Source organism: Lagenorhynchus albirostris, chromosome 2 (assembly GCF_949774975.1).
Source record: "Lagenorhynchus albirostris chromosome 2, mLagAlb1.1, whole genome shotgun sequence".
In the NCBI taxonomy this organism is placed as follows: Eukaryota; Metazoa; Chordata; class Mammalia; order Artiodactyla; family Delphinidae; genus Lagenorhynchus; species Lagenorhynchus albirostris.
Genome location: NC_083096.1, coordinates 147,444,293 through 147,465,605, shown reverse-complemented (window position 1 = coordinate 147,465,605; position 21,313 = coordinate 147,444,293). Strand labels below are relative to the sequence as shown.

Genomic DNA, 21,313 nt, shown 5'->3' with positions numbered 1-21,313 from the left:
ATTGTTTTAAAATTGTTTATCAGGAGTTCCCTGGTGGCCTAGTGGTTAGGATTCTGGGCTTTCACTGCCATGGCCTGGGTTCAATCCCTGGTCAGGGAACTGAGATCCCTCAAGCCGTGCAATGTGGCCAAAACAAAACAAAACAAAACTGTTTATCTTTCAGATTTGCCTCCCTAACTAGATTGTAGTGTCTTCAAGGATGCGGACCCTGTCTTTTGCTCCTGTTCATTCTACTGCATGGTGTTTGAGGTGCCTACTTATCCTTAAGATCTTAGCTTAATTCAGAGATTCCCAAACATTCTCAGTTCATGGTCTCCTTAGTGTGTCAGTATTTTTTTTCACAAACACCTTAGTCCAAAATAAGTATCTAACAGTTGTATTTATTGAGTAACTGGATCCAAACAATACTTAATAAGTATTTTCTAACAACTTAGTAGCTGTTTGAAGAAACAGTACATATACATTAAGAGAAGAAGTAGCAACTTTATTTCATTCTCATGTAACCACAATCACTTCTAATTGGATGTAAATGCCTGTTGGCACTGCCCAGTTTCTCATACCTTGGAATCAGGTTAGACGCTTCCATACTCATTTTATTTTCCACATTAATTTTCACGTGGTACTTATTTTTATCACAGCAACTGCCCACCAAAAAGTCAGCATCACAAAGATGTGTCTTCGAAAAGAATGTGCATGATCTAAAGTTGAAATTGTGAACTACCCTGAGCTGATAGTTCACATGGTATCTAATAGCTGATAGTTCACAGGATATCTAACAGTGTTGCTCTGTTTCCCTTAAAAATGTAAACCCAGGGCACTCTTGTGAATTCGCTGCAGTGCTCCAGGGTACTTTGGCATTCAGTTTGGGAACCATGAGCTAAAAATGATTTCCTCAGTGAAACTGGCCCTCACATTTTTAGACTAGGTCAGATTTCTCTATTATGTGATCTCAAAGCACTTCAAAACATCTGTCAGTTTGTTATTCTTTTGTCCTTTCAGTTTTTAATTCTGTTGTCCTTTATAACATTTATGTTTGTAGTTCACGTTTAATTTCATGGTTATTGGGTTGTCTCCCTCATTACACCATAAGCTCCATAAGGATGAGACCCTTAGATTTCTAAATTTACTCTTATATCTTCAGTGTCTAGTACAATGTCTGGCATAAATTGATGCTGAATAAATATTTGGTAAGTAGATTTTGAAGCCAGTCATACCTGGATTTCTGCCACTTAGTGAGTTATTTAAATTTTTGGCTCTTTGGTTTTCTCCCCTGAAAATTTGGGATATTAATCTACTTTACAGGGTGATTATGAGGATTAGCCAAGAGAATCCATGTAATAAAATGTCTGGCACAGTGCCTACTTTGTGTTTGCCACTTCATATATGTTAGCATCTCTCTCCTTGCCTATTCTGTGTTAATCTATAAATAGTCAATGAAAGAAATATCATGAGCAGCGTCAGTAGCTACACTTCGGCGGTTATTCTTAGTCAGTAGACTGAAGAAAAATTGATTTGCAAGGATATGAACAAATGTCAAAGTGTCATACCAGTGTATTGTCTACTAGGCAGTATGTAGAGTTCAGACTCCGGAGTTGGACTGTCTGGGTTTGAATCTTATCGTAACACCTACTATGTGTGAGATCTTAGCAAAGGTTTAGTTTCTCTATGCCTCAATTTCCTCATCTGTAAAATGGGAACAATAATATATAGTATCTAACTCAGAGGGGTGTTGTGAGGACTAAATGAGCTAATGTATGTAAAGTACTTAGAGCAGTGCCTGGCATGTGATAATTCCTATATAAATGTTAACTATTATTTTTATTATTATCATCATCATCGTACTTTTTCTGTGTTAGTTTTGCCTGCCCTTTTGACTTGCTTAAGAATTTTTTCCTTCCTGATTTATTCTTTTGTATTTTGGAAGCTGTACAATCTGTTTTTAGTGGTTACCCTACAAATTTTAAGCACACATATTATTTAACTTAAGTCTAATATTAATATTTTTACTCTCCCCCAAACAATACAAATACCTTAGGACACAACTCTATTTTCTGTCCTATTCTTTTTTTTAGGATTTTAATTCTATATTGACTTTTTTTTTAATCCCTGCAAATGACCTGTTAATGTTTTATAACAAATGTTTGTTTAGAATAACTTACATACATACCATTTTCTTTACTAACCATTTATGTTTGCACCTCAGATCTTCCTTCTGAGATCATTTTCTTTCTTGAAGTATATCCTTCAGAAGGTTCTTTAATCAGTATGGGCTTGTGGTTAGGAAATTTTGCTGTACTCTTTACATGGTAGGTTCTTTTTTCCTCGTTCAAGCACCTAGGGTATCATCCTTGAGAGGTCCTGACTTTATGTGGAGCTCATTGATCTGACCTCCAATCCTATTTAGGTCTCAGTCTTTGTCTCCTTTCCCCTCTCTGTGGCTGATTAAATCCTGGGCTCTAGCCACCTGTGATTTGGGGATGGGGAAAGTCCCCAGGGCAGCCATAGCTCCAGCACTCTCTCGCTCTTCTGGATTTGTGCTTTCGTGATTTATCTGAATTTGAGTTACTCCTTTAATTTTTGGCCAGCTCAGTCATACATTAAAAAATAATAATAATAAAATTATATATTAATAAATATATAAATATTAGAGATTATATATATGTATCCAACTACATGAGTGTGCTGTGCTGGGAGGGATTCCTCTCTTTTTTTTAGTAAGTTTTATTTATTTATTTATTTATGGCTCTGTTGGGTCTTCGGCACGAAGGCTTTCTCCAGTTGCGGCAAGCAGGAGCTGCTCTTCATTGTGTTATGTGGGCTTCTCATTTCGGTGGTTTCTCTTGTTGCGGAGCACGGGCTCTAGGCTCACAGGCTTCAGTAGTTGTGGCACACAGGCTCAGTAGTTGTGGCTCGCAGGCTCTAGAGTGCAGGCTCAGTAGTTGTGGCGCACGGGCTTAGTTGCTCCGTGGCATGTGGGATCTTACCGGACCAGGGCTCGAACCCGTGTCCCCTGCATTGGCAGGGGAATTCTTAACCACTGCACCACCAGGGAAGTCCTGGGAGGAGTTTCTCTGAATGAATGTATATTTTCTACCCCCATCAAAATTAGACACCTCTACCTAAGTCTGCCCTAGCTCAGAACACCTCTTCAATGTCAGTTCTTCCCCTTATCCTTACTCCCATTGAAATCTACTTGATTTACATCCTTTGGATTAAAGTTTTAGTGATGGTAATCGATTAAACACCACATCCTAGTTAAGATGCTAATAGGAGAGGACTGTAGTCACGTGAGACCTCCGAAAGTCACATAGGAGTACAGTATTTTAATGGTTGTTCTTCTGAATTGAAATTGAGAGCATTTCAGAGAAACCACTCTAGTAGTGGGACTTTCAGACTAGATAAGAGAGAAAAGGTGGAGACAGGATAACCATCTTACTCTTTGTGTCATGTTAGCTTGATCACACTAACTCTTGCTAACCTTAAAGCTAGTACTTTTAGCCCAGTTGGCATATGAGAATGTATTTATTCTAACATTTCAGTTAAATTAAGGACATTTTTATAGACTGAACATGTGATAAGAGCATTTAGAACTTAATAGAGAACAGGTGTGACTGAACATACTGTTTGCTGACAGTTTCCTGCTGCTGGTGAACAAAGCTAACCAAACAGCACTTTGGTAAAGGAAGAAGCCCCAGTTATTACGTACCATTCTTAGAAACTTTAACTTTGAGGAACTGGATCCCCAAAAAACCACATGTTCCATGCTTGGTTTCCATCAGTTATCTCCAGAAGACCGGTAAGTTGGTTCCATTTATCATTAGGGTATATTCTATACCAACAATCAATTGAATATGCTTAGTTTGGGGCTCTACAAAAGACTGCTTCTTTGCTCACTTTGTGTTTGGAATTTCCATGATGTATTAGTCATTGATGTTTGCCACTGAAAAGTTCTATGTGTTTAATGTATAAGACTTTAAGTATAATTAGGTAGATAATAACATGAATTTCTGTTCTCTTGGTGTCTACTGGGAGTAAAGAGACAGTCCAGATGTTTTATTGATATTATGTAATTGGGAATTGACTTGATGGTTAATTTAGGTTTTTAAACTGGAAATTTTTATTTGCTACTTATTTAATGATTGTTGGGTGAGGCAAGTGGAAATGGAAATGGTGTCACAAGTGGAGAAAGGCAAGAACGAAGCAAACGAAGGATGGTCAGAATCTGGCTGAATGGTGGGTCAGATATGCCTGGCTCTGTGTGTGGATAAAGTTCCTGATCCTCTCTCCATGCTAGGATACAACAAAATGATAAAGTCCATGAACTTGGAGTCTCCTTTTTAATTTCCACCAGCAGATTCTGTCATGCGAAGGCCATAGTAGCTTGATGGCAAGACTCTGTATTTCCATGTCTGTCACCTAGGAATTACCTCAGAGGCCCACTGTGGAATAATCGTCACTGAGAGTCAGGAGACCTGAGTGCCAGTTTCCTGTCTGCTAACTAGCGAGTCAGCTTATCTCAGTTTCCCCTTTCATAAAATGAGAGGTATGGAAATAGGTGGTCTTACCAGCCCTACAACAGTTCTGTATACTGAGACTTCATTGTTAGGTAGTGGTGTAATCCTGTGTAGTCACATTCAAGAGGCATGTTATCCAATCATTATGAATATGTGTATCTTCTTTGCCATTCTATGCTGTATGAATGGGAGCATCAAGGAATTGTATTTAATAAATTCCCACTGTATTTCATGTTTACATAGAACTTCAGAGTGATAACAAAGAATGTGTAAAGGCAGGAAAAGGAGTAGTTTTTTGAAGTAGAACAATTGGGTGTGAATTTTTTTTAATTAAAAATATTTAAGAAATGGGACATTGGAGCCAACTTTCTTACAATATAGCATAGTAGTAGAAACAATGTAGGCTTTGAAGTCAGTTGCTGGTTCACATCTCAGTCTAACACCTGTGGCTATGTTGCTTAACTTTTCTGATTCTGTTATCTTCATTTGTAAACTGATGATAATAATGACAACTTCACTAGATTGTTATAAAGATGAAACAGCATAATGCTTCTACAGTGTTCAGCACAGTACATGGCACTCAGTAAATTTGTAAAGGCTAGCATTATTTTAGAAAAGATCTACAGTGAAGAGATCAAAGAGTAATTTAGATTAAAGTAGTTTTGGGGAGCATTGTATTCCCATTGTTTACTACAGCATAAGGAAATGATTACCCACACTAATCAGTTTACAGATTTTTAAAAACCCAGGATGGTATTTTAGAGTCTATCAAATATGAAAGGTCTTTCTACTTAGAGAAAATGTTTGGAGTTAACTTAGATTTTAAAACCCTAGAAAGGGCAAGTGGATTTAAGGAAAAGTTTATAGTATACATGCTCTTTATATTCAAAATAGGTTCCTAGTTGCCAGATGGAGCTAATGACCTAATGATTGGATAAGTTTCATAAGTTAAGCCTGAATATGTACCTTAACTGTCCTGTTATTAAAAATATGCATACTTTTACTTTTGGTTACTTTTTAAAAAAAATATTTATTTAATTTATTTGGTTGCACCGGGTCTTAGTGCGGCTCATGGGCTCCTTAGTTGTGGCATGTGAACTCTTGGTTGCGACATGCATGTAGGATCCAGTTCCCTGACCAGGGATTGAACCTGGGCCCCCTGCATGGGCTCCTTAGTTGTGGCATGTGAACTCTTGGTTGCGACATGTATGTAGGATCCAGTTCCCTGACCAGGGATTGAACCTGGGCCCCTGCATTGGGAGTGCAGAGTCTTAACCACTGCACCACCAGGGAAGTCCCACTTTTGGTTACTTTTTAATTATATAAGTAGTACACATACATTATAGAAAAATTAGAAAATACGGATGAGTAAAAAGAAGGATGTAAAAATTACCAGTAATCTTACCATCCAGAGAAAACCACCATTAATCAATATTTTGGGACATATTTTTCCAGAGATTTTTTTTTTTTTTTAGTAGGCTCATACTCTGGAAACCTGCTTTTTACTTATAATATCACAAACATATCACCATGTTAATAAATGCACTTTTACTACATAATCTATACGATATTGTACTCTGTAGATTACATACATTATTTAACTAATTGATTCCTTGTTTTGGAAATTTTGTTTCTGACTTTTCACAAGTTGTATTCTGTGTTTTTTAAAAAATACTTGGAGATATAATTTATATACCATACAACTCATCCATTTAAAGTGTAGAATTCAGGACTTCGCTGGTGGCACAGTGGTTAGGAATCTGCCGGCCAATGCAGGGGACACGGGCTCGAGCCCTGATCTCGGAAGATCCTACACGCTGCAGAGCAACTAAGCCTGTGCACCACAGCTACTGAGCCTGAGCTCTAGAGCCCGTGAGCCACAACTACCGAAGCCCGTGAGCCACAACTACTGAAACCCGTGTGCCACAACTACTGAAGCCCACGTGCCTAGAGCCCATGCTCCGCAACAGGAGAAGCCACCAGTGCGTGAGAAGCCCACGCACTGCAATGAAGAGTAGCCCCCACTTGCCACACTACAGGAAGCCCACACTCAACAATGAAGACCCAACACAGCCAAAAATTAATAAATAAAATTATTAAAAAGAAATAAAATTTAAAAAGCATAGAATTCAGTGTTTTTTGTATATTACGTTATTAATTTTTTAAATTTTGGTAAAATGTATCATGAAATTTACCATTTTAACCACTTTAAGTGTACAGTTCAGTGGCATTAATTGCATTTACAGCGTTGTGCGACCATCACCACGATTTCTAAAACGTTTTCATCACCCCAAACGAAAACTCTATTAGGCAATAATTTCCCATTCTTCCCTTCCCCCAGCTCCTAGTAACCTCTAATCTACTTTTTGCCTCTGAATTGCCTATTTTAGGTACTTCATGTAAGTGGAATCATACATTTGTCCTTTTTTTTTTAATGGCTTATTTCACTTAGCATAATGTTTTCAGGGTTCATCCATGTTAGCATGTATCAGAACTTCATTCCTTTTTATGGCTGAATAATGTTTCATTGTATGTATTTATTACATTTTGTTTATCCATTCACCTGTTGTTGGATAAGGGCTGCTTCCACCTTTCCGCTATTGTGAGTAATGCTGCAGTGAACACTGGCATACAAGGATCTGTTTGAGTCTTTTGGGTATAGAGCTGGGAGTGAAATTGCTGGATCATATAATAATTCTGACTTGTTGAGGAGCTGCCAAACTGTTTTCCACAGCAGCTGTACCATTTTCTGTACCATTTCTGCCCGTGATATATGGTTTCTTTATCCTCACCAACACTTATCATTTTATGTTTGTTTGTTTGATTATAACCACCCTACTAGGTGTGCAGTGGTATCGCATTGTGGTTTTGATTTGCGTTTCCTTAATGACTAATGCTGTGAGCATCTTTCTTGTCTCACATGTCCTTTTTTTTTTTAAATAACCATCCTGAAGGGTGCACTGGCATCTCATTATGGTTTTGATTTGCATTTCCCTGATGACTAATGAGGAACTTTCCCATACTGGCCATCTGAATATCTTCTTTGGAGAAATGTCTGTTTGAATCCTTTGTCCTTTTTTTTTCCCCCCAGAATATTGCATTTAAAAAATTGTCTGTTGCAATTTTTAAAATAGGGTTATTTATCTTTTTATTGCTAAGTTGTAAAGTTTTAAAAATATATTTTTGGTACAAGTCCCTTATCCAGATACATGATTTGTAAATATTTTCTCCCATCTTGTGGCTTGTCTTTTCATTTTCTTGGTAGTGTCCTTGGAAGCACAGAGGTTTTAAATTTTGATGAGGTCTTATATCTTGCACTTTAGAACATACAGTATGCTTTCTATTGCCTGTGGTGCAGAGATTAAAAGATTGATAAAGTGAGGCCAGAACTGTAAAAGAGGTATAACTGGTAAGTGTATTGTGCCTGGGACTGAGAGTTGAGGGTGGAAGAGAGAGGAGATAGTGGTAGATGGAAAGGAAGAGTGGGAGCAACAGATTCTTGATACTTCCTTGACTGATTCCAGGGCATAATTGGGTCCAAGTTAAGTCAGGCTAGAGAAGTGGGAGAGGTTGTCCATTTTGCAAAATGGTTTTCAGCATTCTTCCTGTTGTGTAGTCGTGGCAGGAAAGAAAGCTTTCCATAAATATTTCCCATAAGCTTACCACTTTTTAGGACGTTTCCTTTGTGTGAAGAAGTTAGATTCTAATCAAGAACCAGTAATCCCTTATATCCTGTTCTACATTATATAAATGGGTACAGTTGTCTATGGTCAACATTGAATCCCAGGCTGGGCTAGGATATGACGGTTATACCATCAAAAATGTATATTCTTAGACTGACTTTAATTTTAGATTGAGAAAAATGTAATCATGAAGGTAAATTTTACACCAAAAAAGTTTGGAAACATATACTATTTTTTAAAGCCAAATATTGATTTTCCTCACACTTTCTCCTATTAGCACAGGTTGATGGACTAAAAATGAAGATGATTCTTTGTTGTCTAAGCTAGATTAATTTTCTCTTTTTAAAAAAAAGTCAGTTGAGAGTGGTTGGCACAATAAAGTTCTGAAAGTGCTCCAAGGGGTCATTCTGGAGACTAGAAGTAGTGTGGGTACATTGTCTGTCATGGAGGTGTCATTTCCAGAACATCTTGCTTATAATTTTGAACTCTAGTGTCTAGAGTAAGGCTTCACTGAAATATGTTTCCTTTTAAACTTTTGCTGCTGTGCCTTTTGGATCCTCTCAACTGAGTATGTCTCTAAATTTCCATCTGTTTTTAGGCTATAAAACTGGACTGCTTTCTGTCTCTTTCTATAACTCTTGACTTCATGCCCATGCAGTGTGTTTCAGTGTTGCTATATTATACTTTTGTTTCTCCTTTGTTTAAGGAATGGATCACTTTCCAGAGAAATTTTTATCTAAACATTTGACTTGATTTTTGCTGCTATTCTCTACAGTGATTTAGTTTTAAATTTTAAATAAGTTTGTGATTGTACAGGTACTGTTTTTCTTTTTTCTTGAACTTAGATAATGTTTTTTTTACAGCATTCCATTACACACATTATTGATGGAATATATTCTTTTATTTATGGCTGTGTTGGGTCTTCGTTGCTGTGCGCAGGCTTTCTCTAGTTGCAGTGAGTGGGGGCTACTCTTTGTTGTGGTGTGCAGGCTTCTCATTGCGGTGGCTTCTCTTGTTGCAGAGCACGAGTTCTAGGCACGCAGGCTTCAGTAGTTGTGGATCGCAGGCTCAGTAGTTGTGGCTCACGGGCTCTAGAGCGCAGGCTCCGTAATTGTGGCACACGGGCTTAGTTGCTCCGCGGCATGTGGGATCTTCCTGGACCAGGGCTCGAACCCGTGTCCCCTGCATTGGCAGGCAGCTTCTTAACCACTGCGCCATCAGGGAAGCCCTTAGACAATGTTTTTTATGTAGGGATTTTTATTCCTAATGTGAGGCAGTTCATTTTGCTGTTCTCTTAGGATTTGATATTAATAAAACACTTAAATCAACAATCTTACTTTGTGATGCTATATAAAAAATAAATAAATTAAATTAAAATTTTAAAAAAACCAGTCTTTGTGATATTTGCCATTTAGAGATGTGTGGATAGAATATATGCTTTTTTTAAATTAAAATTTTAGTAAGTTTATATACATGTACATTGAGATTGAAACAATTCAGAAGTACGTAAGGTGAAAGTTCTCCTTAACCTTAGCCTACTCTTTTTTTTTTTGGTTGCTTTGGGTCTTCATTGCTGCGCACGGGCTTTCTCTAGTTGCAGTGAGCAGGGGCTACTCTTCGTTGCGGTGCGCAGGCTTCTCATTGCAGTGGCTTCTCTTGTTGTGGAGCATGGGCTCTAGGCGCATGGGTTTCAGGAGTTGTGACACACAGGCTCAGTAGTTGTAGATCGCGAGCTCTACAGCACAAGCTCTGTAGTGGCGCACGGGCTTAGTTGCTCTGCTGCATGTGGGATCTTCCCAGACCAGGGATGGAACCCGTGTCCCCTGCATTGGCAGGCGGATTCGTAACCACTGCGCCGCCAGGGAAGTCCCAGCCTACTCTCCTTAGGTAATCACCTACCAACGTTTTTGTGTGTGGCTTTCTGGTCCTCTTTTGATGTATTTATACACAGATAAAAATGCACGCACACAAACGTTGTCTATTGTTATTTTTTTGCTTAACAGTGTATCTTGGATAGCTTTCCATATCAGAACATGCAGATAGCTCAACTCCATTCATAATATATACAATAATCTATTTAACTATTCATATATTTGTGGACATTTAGATTTTCTGTTTACAGATGATGCTGACATAAACATTCATTACATATGTCTTTGTGCACATGTGCAACTATTTCAGTAGCACAGCTCCTAGAAATGGAATTACTGAGCCAAAGGGTATGCAAACTTAAATTTTGTTAGACTCTGCCAAATTGCCCTCAAAAAGGCTGAACCAATTTACACTCCCACGAACTGTCAGGATGCTGGTTCTTCCCCACCCCCACCCTTGCCATAGCCAGATATGTCTTTATTTTAACCAATCTGATGGGTGAAAAATGAAATCACATTGCTTTAATTTGCATTTTCATGATTACCAGTAAGGTTGAGCATCTGTTGTTTTCTCTGAATTGTTTTTTCTTTGCCCATTTTTGTATTGAGCTATTTTCTTTGTTAGTAGGATCTCTTTGTATACAACGTATATTACCCTATCACCTTTGTATGGTGAAAATATTTTCTCCCAAGCTATTGCTTGTCATTTGGTTATATCTGTGATAAGTTTTTATTGTTCACGTGGTCAAACATAAATCTTAGCTGTTTTGGTTCTTGTTTTGGAGTGTCTTTCTCTATCTCAAGATTATCTTCCCCTGGTACTATCCTAGGGTTGTTTTGTTTTTTGCTTATATTGTATTGTTTTAGAACTCTAATTTACCTGGAATTTAGTTTTGCATATGATATGATGCAAGAGTCTAATTTTTTTTCAGATGGGTAGCCAGTTGCATAGTATCATTTATTAAATAGTTCATTTTTTCCCCATTGATTTTTAGATGATGACTCTGTCACTTATTGAATTCCCATTTATACTTGGGTCTGTTTATGGACTCTGTTGAATTTCATTTTTCCGTTTGTCTATTTTTATACCAGTATCATGCTGTTTTAATTACTGTAGCTTTATAATATTTTATGCCACCTGGTAGGACACGTTCCCATTTGTAGTTGTTAATATTATTTTTGAATTTGGTCATTCTCTCACATTTACCCTCCCTGATAAACTTGAGAATCAACTCATCAAGTTTCATTAAAAAATAAATAATCCCAGGTGAAGTTTGATTGCGGATGCCATCAATTTATAGATTAATTTGTGGAAAATTTAAATATTTACAGTATCGAATGTTTCTATCCAGGAACATAGAATGCCTTCTTTTTATGATACTGATTTTAAGTGTTTCTAGTTTCTTCTTATAATTCTTATATACTAGTTTTAGATTTATCCCTAAATTTAAGTTTTTAGTACTGTTTTGTATAGGATTTTTTAAATTGAGGTACAGTTGACTCGAATAGGATCTTTTAAAATGTATATTTTCTAATTAGCCATTGCTAATTGGTTGGAAGGCTGTTGATCTGTTTGTTTATAAGAAGATAGTAAGCATTCTTGTTCTCATAAGATTTTTAATGTACTCCAATACAACTGTGATGCCAGTTTTTGGAGCCTGTGTGTTTGAGGGTATTTTCATAGTGAATTGCATTTTCATGTATCATATTTTCCTTGTTCTATAGTTATTCTTTGACTTCACTCCTTTATTGCTATGTAATTAGTAGTTTAGCCACTGATTATCTTGGACTTTGCTCCAGGAATAGCCTATATGAGTTAGTCTAACTCCTCCCTGACCTGTCTGAGTGCTCTCATAGTAGGTCTTGAATCTAGTAGCGTAGACCGTGTTTTTAGGAGTATGTTCTTCACACTCCTAGTTTTAACAGCTAATAATGATATTTGGCTGTGGCTGATAGTGTAATGTAGTATAGATATGATTTCTGTTTTACAAATGAAGAAACTGAAGTCTAAAAAAGGTTAAATAAATTTCCTAGAGTCACACTGGATTGTGACAGAGTTTAGTTATAAAACCTTATCTTGGGCTTCCCTGGTGGCACAGTGGTTGAGAGTCCGCCTGCCGATGCAGGGGACACGGGTTTGTGCCCTGGTCTGGGAAAATCCCACATGCCGCGTAGCGGCTGGGCCCATGAGCCATGGCTGCTGAGCTTGCGCATCCGGAGCCTGTGCTCCGCAATGGGAGAGGCCACAACAGTGAGAGGCCCGTGTACCGCAAAAAAAAACAAACAAAAACCCTTATCTCACATTATTAGTTCAGTGTTCTAAGTATGTGACTTCATGCACGGTTCTTATGTTCTTCTGATCCTTGCTGAAGCCTCTGTGTTTCTCTAAATGCATTTCTCCATTTGTTTGATAATGTTGCAAGTGCTCAAATTTTATGTTTGCATATATTACTGAATTCAGTGTTTGGTATCCTTTGCACATTTTTCTCAAGTGTTGATTGGTAAATCCAAATAAATTCTAGTTCTTAAAGAGAACCCAAGCTGTTAAAATGTTGTGGTTATTTTGTAGTGAGGCTCTTTACAAATTGTATTCCCAAGTAGTTATATTTCTTAGGGTGACTTTCTTACTTTTGGTATTCCCTGGGTAAATGATATTCTCATTTTAATGTTACTTACCTTTTTTAAAAAAAATAAGTACAGTTGGTACTGTACTGCTTAGTGTTTAAGAAACCTCTCTTTCATAAAGTGAATAGAGGCTAGAGATGCATTTGAGTGGTTTGATGTATATCCTCTGAGTGTTCTCACAGGAATTGAATTAACTGTGAATTCTAGGCTCTTAGACCACCTGCAACAGCGTTTGTGTTGTAGTGATATGAGTGTGTTGCTTGTAGGCTCTGCAGTGACTATACGAATTGATTATTTAGGGCTTCCCTGGTGGCGCAGTGGTTGAGAGTCCGCCTGCCGATGCAGGGGACACGGGTTCGTGCCCCGGTCCGGGAAGATCCCACATGCCACGGAGCGGCTGGGCCCGTGAGCCGTGGCCGCTGAGCCTGCGCGCCCAGAGCCTGTGCTCCGCAACGGGAGAGGCCACAACAGTGAGAGGCCCGCGTACGGCAAAAAAAAAAAAAAAAAGAACTGATAATTTAATTAACAAGATGAGATGAGTGTTTCTTAAGATTAACAAGACCTCTGTACCTATCCATTAATGTTGGAAATTTTCAAATTATTGAGCTCCAGGAATCCCTGGAGGCTTCTGGGCCTCATCTTCATCTTTGACTATTTTCCATCCCTTTCTGTTATAGGGAATGTGGATTGATTCAGAATGGCTGAGATGAATTAAAAGAAGTAAAAATACTGGAAATGACCAACTGGAATGAAATTGGAGTGTGAAAATTCCAATTCACAGTTGCTATAGGGTCCATTTGGTATGTAGAACAGATGCCAAAATCCTCAATATTCTGAGAAGTCTTCTGCAAAATGTCAGAGGGATATTGAGGCCTTACACAAATGAGAAAACAGTCTATTTCATGGCTTCTAAATCACCCTTTCTTTAAGTTTTATTTATTGTTCTACCTTCTTGTCATTGCCTCTGAAGAATCACCTCTTCCCCAAGCAGACAGTGCTGGTAAAGACTGAATTCCTTAGGAAAAGTTAATGCAAATATGAAAAATTGACTTTATTAATTAATAGTAGGGCTCAAGTCACTGTAAATATGTAAGTCATTATTTCATCCTTTGTGAATATAACCTATTTATTTCCCCAAATTAGCACATTGCCTGGCACTTTATAGAGACTTAATAAATATTTATGGATTTAAAATAAGTTCCATGTATTGCCTGAATTAAGGTTTTCTTACGTGAAGAGCAAAACATTGAGGAAAATAAAATAGTGCTGTAATTGTCTGCAGTTGAATGGATTATATCCCTCCTCTTTTCTCCTTTGCAGGATATAAGCTTTTAAACTATCACTCTTTAATTAGAGAAAGAAATATGCTTCATATTAATTTGGAGTCTGTCTGCTAAAGATTTTGCCTAAGAAAAGATTTAGCTTGGTTTATAACTTTCATAGTTTATAGTTAATATGTAGATTTGTAATTAAATAGGCATGGTCAAACGTGATGTACACATTTGGAAATACAATGAGGGCGGACTAAAAATGAGATTGGAAATCAGCTAGCAATTTAAGTCAGATATTATATTTAACCTTTCTCCCACTGTCTTCTTTCCTTCCTATGCCTCCTTTCCTCCTTCCTTCCTCTTTTCCCTACCCCTTCCCTTTCTCTCTCTCTATCCACTCCCATTCCTCCTTCCTTCCCTTCCTCCCTTTCTTTCTTTCTTTCTAACCTCTGTAAAATGGTGATTATAAGAAAAATCCTTTTTCTAACCCTCTGTGGGTAAAACTGGAAGGAACCCTAAACAGTTCACCAATTTTAAGCATCTGGGCACTGTACAGCAGTTCTTAGAGTCAAAAGTAAGTTCTCCAAGACTGGCAGGTAATGTTACTGGAAAGTGCTTATCAGACATCTCAAAGTAATCAGAAAAAGTTCTGTTGGAAATGCCTTTTGAAATAAATGATAGCCTTACATGAAGTGTTGCTGGGATGCTGTAAGCTCTAAGGACATTGTTTGCAACAGTGCCAAACTGGTGAGTCTGGATGGCTCCGGATAGCATTTCCAGGTGTTACGCTGAAGGTGCCTTGTTCACAGTACATAATCAGAACTAGATTTTTAAGGTTCACTCATCTTACAGGGAATGCAAAGTAACTTAGTCTTAGATGCTTCATAGATGTGTCAGCTATTTAAAGGACCAATAGTTTTAATTCAGTTGCTTTAAAAATATATTTGTTTCTGCTATCTCTGCTGTGTTCCCTCTATGTAGCTCAAGGCTCAGTAGCAGTCCAATGGCACTTTCTAATTGCCATACTCACAGGAGGAGGTGCCTGGCATGTGGTTCTCCTCTGCCCCCAAGGACTTGCCATTTATGCATCATTTGTACCTTGAACTCTTTTTTTTGCTATTGTTTTGATTCTTTTTGTTGTTGTTTTTATTCACATAGAATGACATTACCTAAATTTAGAAAGGAAGAAAGAGAATTGCTAAGAAGGGAGAGAAGTTATCAAGATGATTTGAGATTTGATACCGTAAAATTGTCAACATTTGCTTAGTTGTAGTAACAGAGTGCTGTTCTGTACTTGTTGAGAGTATGGTGCATTTCTCCTCCCTCCAAATCTTAGTGTCTAATTCACAGAAGTTATTGAGTTGTTTTTCAGCTTCTTAAAGGAGAAAATGAAAGTAAAAAAATTTAGACGTTTACTCTAAATGAATTGAATTTATACATTTGTCACTAGAAAACTACTATTTTTAGCTGAATAGTGGCTTGTAATTGTAGCTATTATAGTTTATAGTGTTTATAATTTGCTGTGGTTTAAATGTTGGTCTTAAGACTGTAATTAGTGACCCACTAGATTTTAATTGCTAGGAAATTTCAGAGAATGTGAAAAAGTTTGGGTTAAGCCTGGGAAATATCCATTCTTGCTTTCCTCAGAATTGGCATCAGTGACTATTTAATGACAGCAGAATGCTTTGAAAACATGCTCTTTAAAGTCTAGCTATAATTAAATACCATAATAACTAGTGTGTAAGTGATAGTTGCTTTTTTGTTGTAGAAACTCTGTGGTAAGTGGAAAGCTTCAGCAAAATCCTAAGAAAAATATAGTATAAAAATGTAACTAGGAAATAGAGGATTTTAAAAAATGGAATGTGGATGAGAAATAGACATATATAGATTTGACATGATTATATTTATTTAAATTCCTTATCTCCTTGGACTTTGCAGATAAGGTTGTTTTCTGTGTAATTTTTAAAAAACATATCATTTGTACACTTCTACAATTTACAACTAGTCTCTCTTTTAAAAAAGTGATATGCCAAAACCCATTGTAATGTAATGTAAGCTTGCAGATTTGAGCTCTTCAATGTCAGGAAACAAACAGTGTGTGTACTAATTTCTAAATTACTAGCTGGGTTTCTAAATGTATATGTTGTTCATACAGCCAAGGCAATCTGTACAGAGCAATCTGTATTGTTGGTGTTTCACTGAGCATTTGCCATTGTTTAGCACTGTTTGTCTCTGCATTTATTCAATATTACCATATGCTATAATCTCTAGACCAGATGAGAGCATCCAGCAAGCATAGACTTCCAAGCAGGAGCCAGAGTAAGCAGTGGAAAATGAAGCTGCTGTAAAATTTTGTGGACAGCCGTTGCAAAATGCTTTCTGAAAATTGTACATAGTAAATGGGAAAGTAGGTCACATCTCGTTTTTTATAAAGTCTTTTCCATATCCATACCCGTCTTTCAAAAATTTATACTTGGTGATAAAAGTAGGCATTTAAAAATGGTGTGGTGTGAAAATAATTTTAAAATAACAATTTAAATAATTAAGTACTTTTGTATTTATTTCCATTTTCTGTAAATGATGGGAGTGTTTTTAAAAGCCTGTTACAACAACTAAATACACTTTTGATCATTTCTTTTCATGCAAGGAGCTATTGTATGCCTAAGAGAGACATGAGTGATACTATGGTTTTTGTTTATTCTCCTCAAACTTTATATCCAATTTTAGTCAGCAAATAAACTATTTAGTTTGTTTTTCTTTGCTGACTACCTTATTGTTGGCTCACTTTAGTAATAAACAAGAACAAGTTTAGCCAGCAATTTTTAGAGATAGAAAAGGAGTAAAGAATGGCTTCTGCAATCTTAAAAAAAAAAAAGAGAGAGAGAGAGAAAACTCACTGTAGCCTCAGTAATTGAGAGAGTTAAGTTTTGTAAAATGTGCAATTGAAACATTCTATTCTGGAAGGAGGGGTGGGAGTGTGGGCTGCCTCAAATCTTAACATTGAAATTAAAGATAAAATTTAAGTTATCAAATATTTATGGTACACTTACTATGAATGAGATAAAAACCCATTTAGGGAATCTTAAAAATTTGGGACTAGATGATTGCTGTAATTGAACATTGAATATAGATCTCAGTATTCTGATATTTGAGAGTAAAAATAATCTATTTTATTATTATGGAAATTATTATTATGAAAATAGATTTTATAGTTCTTTTGATTTAATAAAAGGGAACATGCTAGTTCATATGGAGGAAGAAGCTTTTCAGTATTCATAATTGTCTCTTAGATCTGTATTGTTTTCTCATTCCAACCACGGGGAAATGGCAGAATAACACTATAGCATCTTATGTGACTTAGTTCAACTATTATCCTATACCCTGACCTAATACATCATTTGTAAATCCTTAATAATGACTATCACAATTGTAATACTACTATACTCCTGACCTTTCACAGTGTATTCATATCTTTTATCTCACTTAAGTCCTTTGATTGGTCTCTCTGTCAAAACCTTTAAAGCCGGACTTCCCTGGTGGCACAGTGGTCAAGAATCCGCCTGCCAACGCAGGGGACACGAGTTCGAGCCCTGATCCGGGAAGATCCCACATGCTGCGGAGCAACTAAGCCCATGCACCGCAACTGCTGAGCCTGTGCTCTAGAGCCCATGAGCCACAACTACTGAGCCTGCGTGCCACAACTACTTAAGCCTGTGCGCTCTGGGGCCCATGCTCTGCAGCAAAGAGAAGCCACTGCAGTGAGAAGCCCAGACACTGCAACAAAGAGTAGCCCCCACTCGTCACAACTAGAGAAAGCCCGCGCACAGCCATGAAGACTCAACACAGCCAAAAATAAATAAATAAATTTATTTTTTAAAAAACCCAAAAACCTTTAAAGTGAATACATATATATGCACACATGCACACACACGCGTGTATGTAATAATATAAAAATGGTGTGTATATATAATATAAAAATGCTTCCAGGTTATTTAAGATAAGTATCTTCATGATGGCAAGGAGGTAATTGATGGCTTTTATCTCCTGCTGCCTGTCAGGCTCTTTGGTAGGCATTTTATATAAATACATTATCTCATTTAATCATCACCACTGAATTATAAAATAGGTATCTATATTCCCATTTTACAGATGAGACCTCTCTAGTCACAACTAGAGAGGTGGGAAATGGACTTTTGAGAGTGGTAAAGAAGATAACTGGTTTAGATGGAGAGACAGTGATATTCTAAGACACTATTTGATTATGTGTCCACTCTCCAGAGTGGTCAGGAAAGCTAATTTCATGGAGGGGTAGGACTTGTACTGTTTACTGAGAAAGGGAACAAAACAGAAGAATGGGGTTTGTGTAAGTGCTGATGAGTTCAGTTTAGATGTGTTGAGTTTAAGGAAGGGAAGATCTTATAGAAGGTGGGTACAGCCAACTGTGGTAAGATTTTGGGGGGTTTTGCCTTGAGTTATATAGATTTTTGTTAGACATTTCTTTGAACATTATTAAAAACATTTAAACTTTGTGTTTGTGAAGGAATATGATGAGCTGTTAATGCCTTGAATGGTTAAATAAGTTTCGGGTTGATGGCATGATTTGTGAACATTATAGCTACCATATGCTACATAGATTAAGGATATTTTTTAAGCAAACTGGATTGTATGAAATCTCTCTTCAATTTTTCTTTATTATTTATTTATTATATAAGCAGAGCTTGTTTATTATAGAAAAATTAGAATATAAAAGTTACCATGAAGGGAAACAAACAGTAGTCCTAACCCTGGGTTGAATGTAGTTTGATCTTTTTCCTATGTGTTTGTTCTTTCAGAAATATGGCTACACACACCTTTCTGCAGGAGAGCTTCTTCGAGGTGAAAGGAAGAACCCAGATTCACAGTATGGTGAACTCATTGAAAAGTACATTAAAGATGGAAAGATTGTGCCAGTTGAGATAACCATCAGTTTGTTGAGGAGGGTAAGGAGTGTGAATGCCAACCAGTTAAAACCACCAAGGAACTGAGAAATTAAATCTGCCTTCCCTTTGAGTAATGAAAAAAATCAGAGTATTGAATTTCTTGATTGTGGAGGGTGGTCATGGTGTTTGAGAATGGCAGAACTGGAAATTCCACTTCACCTGGGAAGAAATTGGACAGTAGGAAACATTCTCTACCTTGGTCTAGGATCAGCTACAACTGAACATTCATATGTGTACACTTGACCCTTCCCAGCGTGCAGACAGTCCATCCTCCTTCCATTTCTATTTCTTCTTCCTCCTTTCCCATTTCCGTTTTCTTCCAGACTTTGTCCCTCCCTCCCTCTTTCTTTCCCTCCCTCTTTCTTTCCCTCCCTCTTTCTTTCCCTCTCTCCCTCCCATGACCCTCTCATTGCTGCCATTCTCTCAGTCTTGATGTTTCCTTTTCTGGTGCATGCATCACCATCTTCAGTGTGAAATGCTGAGACTAACAGCTATCAAACTAAAATAGGTCCCATCTAAAAACAGATACCTTGCATTTACATGATAACTCTCCACTATAGATTCTCAAGATTATAGTCATTAATAGATATTTTCACATACAAGAAACATGAAGGAGAAATGGAAGAGTGGACACAGCAAGAAATAGTTGAAGCCCAATGGAAAAGAGATACATGAGCTTCTGATTGGAACCAGAGAAACTTGAAGAGTGGCTCATTCACACACATTCTTAACTCTTGTTTCAGAGATTGGAATGCTTCCATTCAGAGTAACTAAATCCTCTCTCCTTGTTCTCTGGATTTAATGCCCTTTCTCCACTTTTATGCTTAATTGTGAAAGAGTAGTCTACATTTTTTACTTTTTCATTTTCTACTCTTCAGCTCTTTGCACTAAGACTCTATTTCCATCTTCATTGAAACTATTCTTGCTGATGTTACCAGTGATCTCTATCAAATCTAGGGGATATTTTCAGTCATTTTCCTTGTAGCCTTTAACTTCCTGTCTTTTTGAAACTCCTTCCTCCTTTGTTCTGTGACACCATTTCTCTTGATTCTCTTCCTCCTTCAGTGACTGCTGTTTCTTAAATCTCCTTTGATAACTCTTCTTCTGCAAGTTTCTTAAACCATGATGCTTCTTGGGGTTTCATCCTTCGTCCTCCTCTTATTTTATACATTTCTTGCTGGATGTTGTTAGCCATGTCCAAGGTTTACACTGTGCTAATGATCGCAGAATCTATCTATAACTCTCGCACAAATCTCTTTTTCTGAACTCCAGACCTATATTTCTTTTTTTTTTTTTTTTTTTTGGCTGCACTCCGCCTCTTGGAGGATCTTGGTTCCCTGACCAAGGATCGAACCTGCACCACCAGCAGTGAAAGCACAGAGTCCTAACCACTGGACTGCCAGGGAATTCCCCAGACCTATATTTCTAACTAACTATTAGGCATCCATCTGAATGTCTCACAAGTATCTCAAAATCAACATGTCCGAGTCTGACTGTGTCATCTAAAATGTGATCACCCTTTATTTCCTATCCTGGTTAATGGTTCTACCATCTACCGAGCTGCCCAAGCCAGAAATCTGGGAGCCATCCTATATTTTCCACCTCTTCCTCAATTTCCCAAATCCACTCAGTGAGAAGATCCTTTCAATTATCTTTCTCTTTATCCTCTTCTATTTATTGATAGTTTTTTTCTCCTCTATTAGTACTATCATCTTAGTTCAGACCCTCTTTTTGTCTTTTTTTAAAAAAATAATATTGGGAAGAATGCAGACATTATGTTGGGAGATCAATCACTGAAATATATTTTTCATTTTTTACTTATTTATATTTTGGCTGCGTTGACTCCTCGTTGCTGTGTGCGGGCTTTCTCTAGTTGCGGCGAGCAGGGGCTGCTCTTCGTTGTGGTGTGCGGGCTTCCCATTGCAAGCCCGTGCCCTTGTTGTGGAGCACGGGCTCTAGGCATGCAGGCTTCAGTAGCTGTGGCTCGCAGGCTCAGTAGTTGCGGTGCATGGGCTTAGTTGCTCCACGGTATGTGAGATCTTCTGGACTGGGGATCGAACCCGTGTCCCCTGCATTGGCAGGTGGATCCTTAACCACTGCACCACCAGGGAAGTCCCAAGATCCTCTTTTTTTCTTATTTGGACCATCACTAGAGCCTTATCATTAGTCTTTTGCCTTTAATCCATCTTTGTCCCCTTCTAATCCATCCTTCATGGTACAGTCAGTGATTTTTTTTTCTAAAGGTGATGGGAGCATATTCTTCTACTACTTAAAATTTCTCAGTGATCCTGTATTGCTTGCAGAATAAAAACCAAATCCTTAGTGTGGTATAACAAGTTCTTCATTAATTTTGGCCCTACCTACTTTCTA

General features: G+C 37.5%; 1 protein-coding gene across 2 annotated transcripts in view; it reads left to right on the top strand.

Annotated features, from left to right (window-relative positions):
• CMPK1 (cytidine/uridine monophosphate kinase 1) overlaps nucleotides 1-21,313 on the top strand; it is a 33,368-nt gene that overhangs the window by 6,752 nt on the left and 5,303 nt on the right. For both annotated transcript variants that reach the window (XM_060142610.1, XM_060142611.1), the window contains exon 2: nucleotides 18,797-18,943. In XM_060142610.1, coding sequence (XP_059998593.1) covers nucleotides 18,797-18,943 — 147 coding nt within the window. The remainder of the gene's footprint in view (nucleotides 1-18,796; nucleotides 18,944-21,313) is intronic.